Source organism: Alnus glutinosa, chromosome 6, assembly GCF_958979055.1.
Source record: "Alnus glutinosa chromosome 6, dhAlnGlut1.1, whole genome shotgun sequence".
Classification (NCBI taxonomy): Eukaryota; Viridiplantae; Streptophyta; class Magnoliopsida; order Fagales; family Betulaceae; genus Alnus; species Alnus glutinosa.
Genome location: NC_084891.1, coordinates 139350 through 151138, shown reverse-complemented (window position 1 = coordinate 151138; position 11789 = coordinate 139350). Strand labels below are relative to the sequence as shown.

General features: G+C 38.6%; 1 protein-coding gene across 1 annotated transcript; it reads left to right on the top strand.

Moving 5' to 3' along the window:
• Positions 1-294: 294 nt before the first annotated feature.
• Positions 295-11749, top strand: LOC133871183 (zinc finger CCCH domain-containing protein 46). Its single transcript, XM_062308575.1, has 10 exons — positions 295-438; positions 7029-7254; positions 7477-7568; positions 7686-7781; positions 8620-8713; positions 9622-9842; positions 10010-10116; positions 10199-10367; positions 10907-10979; positions 11383-11749. The coding sequence occupies exons 1-10, from the start codon at positions 392-394 to the stop codon at positions 11416-11418; spliced, it is 1161 nt and encodes a 386-aa protein (XP_062164559.1). The 5' UTR covers positions 295-391; the 3' UTR covers positions 11419-11749.
• The last annotated feature ends 40 nt before the right edge of the window (positions 11750-11789 follow it).

The following is an 11789-nucleotide window of genomic DNA, read 5'->3' as shown; positions in this document are numbered from 1 at the left end:
TATATACAAACTTATACAAGTTGAACCGAACTTATATAAACCGAATCTAAATTTATACGAGCTTAAATTTTTTATTTAAGTTCTATTCATTTTATAAATAAACCGATCTCAAGCAAAACTAATTCAAATCAAACCCAAACATATTGGCAGAGTAGTTTTGCTCCTTTACCGCCATGAGATGAATATGTATTATTTGAAATAGGATCCTCTTCGTTTAGACCCAAATATAAACGTACATATGTTAGTACTCAGTCGGCGCAGGGACGACAAGCGTTTAACTTATATATCAGTACATCACCCCACTTTTACAAAAGGGATCGCATCTCTATTTCTTTCCCTCTCGGCTCTCTCTCTCTCTCTCTCCAGAGAAGTAAAGAGAGGAGAGGAGAAGATGCAGTATAATAAGAAAGAACCCTGCAGAAACTTTCAGCGTGGCCAGTGAGTACTCATTTTTATCGACTTCTTTTTGTATATTTCTTCTGTTTGTTTGCTTTAACTGAAACACCGTTTAGTTTTCTTCTACTCTTCTCTCTCTTTTTTGCTTCCCTACATCGTCTATTTTATAGCTATTCATATATCTAGACATGAATGAAGGAACCTTTTGTTTTCTGAATTTGTTCTCCATGTTGAATTTAATAGCAGATTTTAATTCTTCCTTCTGAATCTATTCGTTAACACACAAATCTTAACTCATAATTAAACCCCATTAAAGACCCGCTATATTATATCCCTTACATCCCTCCTGTTAAATATAGTGAGGTAATTTATCGTTGAATCTTTACTAGCTAGCTCCTATCGAATTGTTTTCTTTATCGTTTCTCTACCCATCATCTATTGTTATTATTTGGAGGGATTTTTTTTTCTTCCCCTCTTATTCTTTTTGTTACGCTTAAATTTTTGTGAGAAGTCAATTAATTTCCATAATCAATAAGAATAAGAATGTTTCCTCTTATTCATACTGTCTTGCTGCTGGGCCTACTATATTGCCTGATACTTTGTTCTTGTTTCTGCCGCAAGGTTTATGTGTTCAGTTTTGCATTTATTATCACGTGGAATGTTCGTGGGGTGGGTGGTGTTCTATTTAGCCTGTTGGTTCATATGGGGTGGGCGTTTGGAAGAATATCAGGAGGGTTGGGGGATATTTTCTAGTCATACTAGCCGCTCTTGCAGTCTTACCTTAGGTGTTGACGGTGGTTGAGGATCTGCTTCCTTTGGTGGTCCAAGTTAGAGATCGGGTGTCGTGACCTCTTAGTCCCTGCTAAGAGAGTGCCGGTGGTGGGTCTTATGCTCGGTGGGGAAATTTAGTACTAGATTCAGCTGTCTCTGGGATGATTGGGTTGGGGTTGCCGATAAATCACCTTCAGTGTTCTCATTCTTTGCAGGCAAGGGTTGATGATGGGTCTTCCAACATCCAACCTTTCGGGTGTTCAGATTTGGTTGTGTTTCAGGAAGGTGACTAGCCTATTAAAGTAGCAGGCAGTCGGGGGGAATTGTGTGATACGGCTGAGATGGACGGTGAAGCTGGTATTGGTAGGGTGCCTCCTCTCAATACCTATTCTCCAACCTTGGGGGGTCTATCGGAGTACTTTGATTGGGTCATTCAGTGTGCAAATGAGATTTATCCCATTGTAGGGATCTTGTACGTGGGTCATAAGCTGCAATTGTTGGCCCTCTTGACTTTTCTTGAAGAGGAACGTCGTAGTGAAGAGTTGGGAGCCTTGTTGAGTGGTGACACAAAGGGTAAAAGGGAGGTCAAGAATATGGAGAGTTCTGTTAACTATGATGCTAGAGGTTCTTGCTCAAACCGTGGTAAAAGGAAGGCGAGGGGTCATCCAGTTATGTTATGAAGCCGAGGATTCTATCCTGGAATGTGAGGGGGCTGAACAAGAAAAGCAAACGCATAAGGATTAGTAACTTGCTCAGAGAATGGAAGGTGGATATATCTACTTCCAAGAAACCAAGGTTCATGGTTTGTCGCGTAGTTTTATGCACAGCTTATGTGGTTTCAATCATGTGGACTAGTGTTGTTTGGACTCCGGTGGGGCCTTAGGGGGCATCCTGATCACGTGGGATAAAAGGGTGGTGGAGAAGGTAGATGTGTGTATGGGGGATTTCACCCTCGTAGTCTCCTTTAGGAATGTTGTGGATCGATTCGTCTGGGCTTTTGCAGGTGTTTATGGGTCCGAATTCTGGTAATGATAGAAGATTGCTTTGGGATGAGCTGGCTGGCATTATAAGTTGGTGGAACATGCCGTGGTGCATAGGGGGTGATTTCAATGTAACTCGGTTCCCTAGTGAAAGATCTTGTGGGTTCGTCTTTGTTTTGCTACAAGGAACTTATCTGATTTTGTCTCTGATCAGGGTCTCATGGATCTTTCTCTTGCTGGGGGCTCTTTTACTTGGTTGCTCTCTCATGATCTGTATGGTCTAGGATTGATCGTTTTCTTGTCTCCCCAGATTGAGAAGCTCAGTTTCCTGTGGTTTCTCAGAAGAGGCTTTCTTGCCTCTATTCGGACCACTTTCCAATCCTTCTTGATTGTGGTGATGTTTCTAGGGGAAGCAGACCTTTCAAATTTGAGAACATGTGACTTAAGGCAGAGGGTTTTGTGGGGCTGGTGAAACATTGGTGGGATTCTTGTTCGTTTCAAGGTACACCTTGTTTTGTTTTAGCTTGTTGCAAGCTCAAAGCTTTGAAACAAGATTTGAAGAAATGGAATGAATAGGTATTTGGTAATGTAGAGAGGAACAAGAGGAAGCTTTTTTAAAGATCTTCAGGCTTATGATGCTGTTGGAGGTAGTAGGGCTTTAGTTGAGGAGGAGCTACTAAAGAAGACAGAGGTTGTCAGAGAGTTAGAGAGGTGTTCTCTTTTGGAGGAGGTGAGTGGGAGGCAGAAATTGAGGGTGATGTGATTAAAGGAAGGGGATAAATGTACTAAATTCTTCCATTCCATAGCCAATTCAAATAGAAGGCACAACTCAATGGATTCTTTATTGATTGGCAACACTCCTTCTAATCAGACAGAAATAGGCGAGCATGTTGTAAAGTTCTATCAAAAGCTCTTTTTTGAGTTGTGTAGGTGGAGGCCTATGGTGAATGATATTTCCTTTGATTCTATTTTGGAATCTGAGGCCAGCTTGTTGGAGAGAGCTTTCAAGGAGGAAGATGTTAGAAAGGTAGTGTCAGCTATGATTGGCGATAAGGCGTTGGGTCCTGACGGTTTTTCTATGGCTTTCTCCAAGCGTTCTGGGATGTTTTGAGTTTGGATATTATGAGGGTGTTTTATGACTTTCATGCTGGAGGTTTATTTGAAAAGAGCCTTAATGTTTTGTTCATTTTGCTTATTCCAAAGATTCTAGGTGCTAATTCCCTCAAAGACTTTTGACCTATCAGTCTTGTGGGAGGAATTTACAAGATTATTGCTAAAGTTCTAGCAAATAGATTGAAGTCGGTTTTGGAGAAGGTCATATCCAAATCTCAGAGTGCCTTCATCATGGGTAGGCAGATCCTTGATCCGATCCTTATTGCCAATGAATGCCTTGATAGTAGATTAAGATTTGGTTGAGCCAGACGTCATCTGTAAAATGGATTTGGAGAAAGCATACGATCATGTAAATTGGGATTTTCTTTTGTATATGCTGAGGACGTGTAGCTTTGGGGGAAACTGGTGCTCGTGGATAGCTCATTGTATTTCTTCAGTGTGGTTTTCGGTGTTAGTCAATGGCTTTCCTAATGGTTTTTTTAGTAGTTTTCATGGGCCGAGACAAGGGGATCCTCTGTCACCTCTATTGTTTGTTTTTGTGATGGAGGCTCTGAGCCGTATGATTTCTGCAGTGGTTAGTGGGGGTTTGCTGGAAGGTTTCAAAGTTGGTAATGCTACTTTTGCTCATCTTCTATTTGCCAATGATACATTGATTTTTTGCAGTGCTTGTTATTCTCAGTGCATTATTTGCGGAGTCTCTTCCTTCTATTTAAAGCTGTGTCGAGCTTGAAGGTTAATTTGGCTAAGTCAAATTTAATTCCCGTGGGGAATGTAGATCAAGTGGGAAGGTTAGCCAGAATCCTAGGGTTTGGGGTTGCCACTTTGCCGGTGAAGTATTTTGGTCTTCTTTTGGGGGCCTCCTATAAGTCTACTCATATTTGGGACGGTGTTATTGAGAAGATATAGCATCAATTGGCCAGTTGAAAAAGGTTATGCCTTTCTAAAGGTGGTAGAGTCACTCTTATTAAGAGTACCCTCGCCAATTTACCTACTTATTATTTGTCATTATTCCCTCTCTCGGGGAGTGTTGTTGCTCACATTGAGAAGTTACAAAGGGATTTTCTATGGGGTGAGATTGGTGAAAAGTTCAAATATCACTTGATGAGTTGGTCTAAGGTTTGTTCCCCAATTTCACAGATAGGGCTAGGTATTAGGAACTTGGTGATGTTCAACCGCGCTCTGTTAGGTAAATGGTTGTGGCGATTTGGGATTAAGAGAGATGCTTGGTGGAGAGTTGCAGTGGACTCTAAGTTTGGCGGTTTGTTGTGCGAGTGATGCTCCCTTGAGCTTGTAGGTGCCTTTGGAGTGGGGTTGTGAAAGAACATCAGGAAAGGGTTGGAGACTTTATCTGGTTTTGTTAGATTTGATGTGGGGGATGGGGTTAGGACAAAATTTTGGCATGATCTGTGGTGCGGGAATACGTTTTTGAAGGAAGCGTTTCTTGTTCTCTTCGGTATTGCTCGTGCGAAGGATGCCTCAGTTGCGGATAATATGGAGATTTTGGGTGGTTCTACTTAGTGGAACGTGAGCTTTGTTAGAGAGGCGCATGATTGGAAAGTGGATGTTTTTGCTTCCTTCTTCTAGGTGTTGCACTCAGCCATTGTGAGTAGAGATTGTGTAGATAGGCTTTGGTGGGTCTCTTCCAAGAGAGGCATGTTCAAGGTCAAGTCCTTCTTTAGTTCCTTGGCTTGCTCTGAAGGTAGTCGCTTCCTTTTGAAGAGTGATTGGCGGACTTAGGCCCCTTCGATGGTGGCTTTTTTTGCGTGGTCGACGGCTCTAGGCAAGATCCTTATAATGGATAATCTCAGGGAGAGCCATGTTATCATAATGAACAGATGCTGCTTGTGCAAGAGAAATGAGGAATCAGTGGACCACGTTCTTCTTCACTGTGATTTGGCTTCTACTTTGTGAAATTTTCTCTTTAATCGATTTGGTATGTCTTGGGTTATGCCTAGAAGAGTTATAAACTTATTTGCATGTTGATGGAATTTTGGAAGGCCGAGAAGTGTTGTAATTTGGAAGATGGTGCCAATCTGCATTTTTTGGTGTGTTTGGAAAGAAAGAAATCTTAGGTGTTTCGAGGATTTGGAGAGTTCCATTGAAGAGTGATTGGCGGACTTAGGCCCCTTCGATGGTGGCTTTTTTTGCGTGGTCGACGGCTCTAGGCAAGATCCTTATAATGGATAATCTCAGGGAGAGCCATGTTATCATAATGAACAGATGCTGCTTGTGCAAGAGAAATGAGGAATCAGTGGACCACGTTCTTCTTCACTGTGATTTGGCTTCTACTTTGTGAAATTTTCTCTTTAATCGATTTGGTATGTCTTGGGTTATGCCTAGAAGAGTTATAAACTTATTTGCATGTTGATGGAATTTTGGAAGGCCGAGAAGTGTTGTAATTTGGAAGATGGTGCCAATCTGCATTTTTTGGTGTGTTTGGAAAGAAAGAAATCTTAGGTGTTTCGAGGATTTGGAGAGTTCCATTGAGGATATTTTAGTTTCGATCTTTCATACTCTGTATCTTTAGACGGTGGTTTTTTTTGTCCCTATTGTTGGCTAGTTTTGTCGATTTCCTTGTTCATTTTTTTCTTCCTAGTTAGGTGTTTCATTTCGTATACTTTCGGTGTACTTAGGGGCGCTTTACGCTTTCAATAAGACTAATTTTACTTATAAAAAAGAAAAGAAAAAGAAGATGGGACCAATGTTAGATTCTGGCATGATCCGTGGTGTGGGGACAAGGCCCTAAAGGAAGCCTTTCCAGATTTATATGGCATTGCTTGTGTCGAGGATGCTTTAGTAGCGGCTCAATTGGAGTTTTCTGGTGACTCAATTCAATGAAATGTAAGCTTTATTAGAGTGGCTCATGATTGGGAGGTGAATGTCTTTGCTTCGTTCTTTAATTTGTTGTACTCAGAGTGAGACGAGATGATGAAGACAAGCTTTGGTGGTTCCCCTCCAGAAAAGGGTTATTTGCTGTTAGCTCCTTCTACCGTGTCTTTTCTTGTAACGATGTCACTCTTTTCTCTTGGAAGAGTATTTGCCTTTGAGGAAGGACTTTTTTTTTTAGTCGGCAACTCTGGAGAAGATCCTTACTGTGGACAATCTTAGGAAGCGGCATATCATTGTAATTGATAGACATTGTGTGTGCAAGAGGAATGAAGAGTCTGTGGATCATCTTTTCCTCCATTTTGAAGTTGCTTGCGCCTTATGGGTGCCTTTTTCACTCGTTTTGGGCTGTCTTGGGTGATGCCTAGTAGTTGACTTGTTTGCTATTTGGTGGACTGGTGAATTTGAAGTGCTACTGTGTGAAAGATGATTCATTCTTGCCTCTTGTGATGTTTTTGAAGGGCTAGAAATAACAGAAGTTTTGAGGACCGTGATGGCGGAGCTTGAGTCCTTTTATTTTTTTTACTCTTTATACTTAGCAACTGCGGTTGTAGCTCCCTGAGAACTTAGTTTTCATAATTTTCTTGTTCTTTTTTCTCTTCCTATCTAGGTGTTTCTTATGTATACTCCATGTGTACTTGAATAATGCTTCGCTTTTAATAAAATTTCAACTACTCATAAAAAAAAATAAAAATAAAAATCATGTGGCATGTCCACTTTCATTTTTTTTTTTTTTTTTTTTTCTCCCTGTCGTTGAATGTTGTCTGCAAACTTAAATTATGCATTAGATGTTAATTTCAGCTTAGATATGGACTTTTCTTCTTGTGTACTTGCTCATTCCATGATTTTCAATTTTTTAATTCTTTTCCTTACCTCTTTCAGCTGTCGATATGGTGAAGCGTGTAGATATCTTCACGTGACTCAGCAACACCCAAAATCTAATGTCTTTGGAGGCTCAAATCAACAGCAAAAGCCAAATCCTTTTGGATTTGAGAGACAAATTGGCTCACAACCACAGCAGAAGCCCAATCCTTTTGGTTTTGGTGTTCAGAACAGCTCTGCTTCAAAACGGGACACAGATTTTGGATCAAAACAGAACCAATCTAAGGTTCTTTCCCTTCCTAAATCTTTACTTTTATGCCAAAAGAAAGGTATTCTATATTGTTACATGGGCATCTAAGTCATTAAGAATGTAACCAATTGAAGGATGACATGATTTTTTCCAAAAGTTTAGAGTTAACATGCTCCAGATGGTTCCAGTGCATCTATTGTTACCGAGAATAGATTTTTGTCGTTTTATGCTTGTTGATAATAATTTACTTGTGGGCAGCCCTTTCCAAACACATGGACTCGGTCCACCTCCACACCTACTGGTGGTGCTTCACGACAATCTGATAATCAGACTCAAGCTGCAAATCATAAGTTAGTACTTGTCTACAAGTTATGCTTTTCTTTATCTGTAGCCCTATATCTCAGCATTAGTTCTTCTTCATGACTTAAACGGTTTACCTGATCCAATGTAAATTGATGTACTTGAAGATGCACAGACCCTGAGACTTGCAGACGCCAAATTGCTGAAGATTTTGAGCATGAAAGACCACTTTGGAAGCTCACGTGCTATGCTCATTCTAAAAAGTATGTCTCAATAACCAAATCAAGCACAGTTGCTGCCATCAATCTTTTGTCATTTAAATCTAATAGGAACTGCTGTAAATTTTGAAAAATGATATACTAGATTACTTTTTGTGGGGTTATTCTTAGGAATTTTGAAGAACTACTATCAGTTTTCTTAACAACTTTGGTTGTGAGCACTAATCAGGGTCTGTGCTGCAAGCTTTCTTTAATGGATTTGTTTCACACTTTCACTCGTGAAGAAAAAATAGAGAGAGAAAAATAAGGAACCTTATCAAAGTGTTGGTGGAGATGATTAGTGGTAAAACCACCCTTGGTGAATGGCTTGCTGGTTCAGGAAGTGTGATTTGATTAGTCCCTTTCACCGTAACTTCCCAAAATGGAGCAAATCGTCTCGCAGACAAGTTTTCTGTTTTCCTACTTGGCTTTGGACAGCTTCAAAGTTGAATATCATTTGTCTTTTTGCATTATCATTTAGCCATTCTGTGGGCATTCTTGGACTCACATAACGAAGCCTCCATTGTATATAGAAATTGGGAAAAAAACTAGGCATTTTAGAGAGGTGGAAGTATATTTGTTGTCATGGTTCATCTAAAATAGTTCAGTGGTAGAACAGATAATTCTAGAATTTCTTACTATTTAAATTATTATACCATGAGCAATGTCTCAAAAAAAAAAAAAAAACTAATAATCATAAATTTTTCACAGGATGGAATAAGCAATTTGGTTTTCTATTTTACATATTTCTTTGAACTACTATCAAGTCTACTATATTCTGACCGTCTCTTGATGAGGATGAAAACCCAACTGTGGCCTTAGTTTGGAATTCTTCTGTTTGCAGTTTACCTTGTGAAATTGTTGGTGATATTAGCTGTGAAGAATTGCGGGCAGTAGCATATGATGATGCTAGACGTGGGTTGAGCTTTCAGTCAATAGTGAGAAAACCTGACATTCCACATTTTACTCTTCTGCAAGTGCACGTTTATAAACATTCCCAGGATGTTTTAACTTTTATATTTGTTTGATACATGAAATTCACCTTGTGCATGCTTCTTTCAATTCAACTCTCAAAACTTCTACCAACTATTTTAGGAGGAGGATATGCTGAGTTTGTTAAGTTACTGAAACTTGAAAAGTTGGGAATATATTTGTTTAGCTGTTGCTTTGTATTACAATGTGTCAAGTTTACATTGATTTGTTTTGGGAATTTTAAAATGAAGGACTTTGCTTTGCTTTTTTTGTTTTTTGTTTTTTGTTTTTTTATTATTTATTATTTATTATTTTTATAATTAATTGAGATATCATTTTTTTGGGAAGTTTTACTTTGTTAACATCTTTTAGAGATGAAAATATAAGTCCAATAAATCACTGACTAGAAAGTAATAAACATAGTTTTGAAAGGAAACACAGGAACAGTTATTTACCTCCTTTCCGGGTTAGCTGTAAGTTTATTGAGATGTGAACTATCATATTTAATGTTAACATAAATGCAAACTTTAAAATGTTTAGACTAACTAGCATTAAGCAAATCACTCAAGAATATTTTGACTGGGACTCAAATGGATCGGTATGTTTTGATTCCAAAGCCGAAGTTCTCACTTTAATGCATGCAAGAAAGGTCCTCTCAATGCTCTAACACCCACACGAGGCTTTTCTTCGACCATACATGCTTTTTCCTATTTAGAGGAAATTCAATTTGTGAAAGGGTGAATGCGTCTTATATTCTCATTCTGAAGTTTGTGTCCTTTATGAAAAGCTCAAAACAGTAAAAATACAAAAGGTAATATTGGGAGAACTGGAAGCATTGCTTTCTTTACTGAGCAAATAATTACATTTTCTGCAGGTTGAGAGAGAGAGGAATTTACTCAGCTCCAAGTTAGTAGAGTTTGATAATCTCCTCCATAAGCCATATGCAGTTCCACCAAACTCAACTCTTGCCAGCCAAATCCCATTTTCTGGGGCCAGACCAAATGCATTACCGCTGACTGCCCAAAATACTGACCCTCCTTCAGTCTCGAGCTTTAGTCAACTAGGTGCATCACAGAATATGGGTTTTGGAATAAGGTAAGAATCAATTATTAAAGTCTTTGTGGTTATCTCAGAAATCATAGTTTTTGTTGATATACAGAACAGCTTTGGTTACTGATCCTACTGAAGGGTCATACGAATTTCTGGAAATCCGGTTCTTTTATCGCTGTTGGGCTCTTAAAAACTTGAGCAAATCTTTTCAGGCCCTCTACACCATCAGACAATGCATTTGGGAAACTAAGTGCTAACCCAAATTCTAGCCAGACATCTAGTCAATTTGGAGCAAACAATTTTCCTTTTAGAAGTGAAGGTACAGTAGTTGAAGGTCTCCTTTCCTGCATTACTCCTTTAGATGTTTTTGTAGTGCTTCTGATGATGTTGTGATATGGCAGGGTCGTTTAGCACCCAAATTCCTTCTCAGACATTTGGAAGTTCCATTACATTTTCTCCTCCAGCGGCACCTGCTCAAATTTCCATTTCAACTAGTAACCACTTGCCCATCCTGCCAAATGGGCTTAACGTTAGTGCAGGTGGACCAGCAAGCACAGATGTTCAGTTGGTGTAAGTTTGTTGAGAGACTAATAAGATTATTTCTAAGCAAATAGAAGGAAGTCTTAGTAAACCAGAAAGTCTTAGTTATAGCCCTTTTCCCCCCTTTTGTAGTTATATTTTATTAAATTAGCTGGAAGGTTTGAAAATATTAAATGATGCATCTGTAACCTCTATTTAATTCATTAATATACTCAAAACGCTTGAATCAAACAACATACTTGGACTGGCTTGAAACTATTTGATCTTTATAGCTTCATGTATGGCCACTTATATCATAACATATATATTATTTTTAAAAAATAAAAATAAAAAATAAAAATAAAAAAACCAATAAAATTGAGGTCATCGTGTCTTTCCTCAGTGCTTTGATGCACTTTCTTTATGACATTTGTCGTAGTCTTTTGCTATATCTAACTTGAATAAAATCAGTTATTAATTTTATTTCTCCGAGTATAATTTGCAATTAAAAGTTAATAATTTGTTTTGTTTGAGTTTAAACACTGCCATATGCTCATATTTATATTTGGCTTTGCTTCTGAATTCTGCAGGAATAATTTGCAAACAGAGAATGTTTCTGGGGACTTGAATATTTGGTTAAAAGAGAAATGGAATCCTGGAGAGGTAAAAGGATTCAATTTGTGCTATATACTGTACTAACTGTAGGCAAGACTTGCAATTACATGATGGTTTTGTCAGTGATGGGAATTTATGGATCACCTTATTCTACATGTGCAGCAATGTACTAAAAAACTGGTGTGGCCATTTTACTGATGAAATAACGATCCTTCACATAATAATTACAATAATAGCTTAGAGTAGCAAAGAACTCACTATAAAGTAATCAGGACAACTTTTTCTGCGACCTGTAATGTCAATTGTTGTTTACTCAAATAACATGTGATTGTGAAACTGCCAAAAAAAAAAAGAAAAGTGATTGATTATTTTGCAGTTGGGGCCTCAATTGGAAGACACTTTTGTAGTGTAGCTGTGTAACTGATTTTTCTTTTATTTTATTTTCCCCCAGATTCCAGAAGAAGCCCCTCCAGATGCATTTGTATAGGAAGGATATCCTTCTGGGATTAGACGCAGAAAGTTTTAGTTGTTTGTAAGCCATACGAGCACAAAATGTATTGACATCACGTACAAGATGAATGAGCATCTTTAGCAATGAAGTAGCACAAAGACTGGATCAGTCTCCCCCGGCTTGCCAAGAAGAGTTGACACATTTGTAGTCAGTCAAGTGGCGAAATTAGTGATTTTGGGGCCCTTTCTTGTGAGTCGTCAAGTTTGGATTCATGAATTTGTGAATAGCTGAACCAACTTCTCATTGAACATCTTTGCAATTTTTCCGTGAAATTCTAAATAATTCGTGAAATTTTTCCTCGTTTCCATTGAAATCTTGCACATAGAGATTGCCTATGGGAATTGCTA

Coding starts and splice junctions, on each gene's coding strand:
- LOC133871183 (XM_062308575.1), top strand. CDS start 392: ATGCAGTATAATAAGAAAGAACCCTGCAGAAACTTTCAGCGTGGCCA. Junction 7,255..7,476: donor CAAAACAGAACCAATCTAAG/GTTCTTTCCCTT, acceptor ACTTGTGGGCAG/CCCTTTCCAAACACATGGAC. Junction 7,569..7,685: donor ACTCAAGCTGCAAATCATAA/GTTAGTACTTGT, acceptor ATGTACTTGAAG/ATGCACAGACCCTGAGACTT.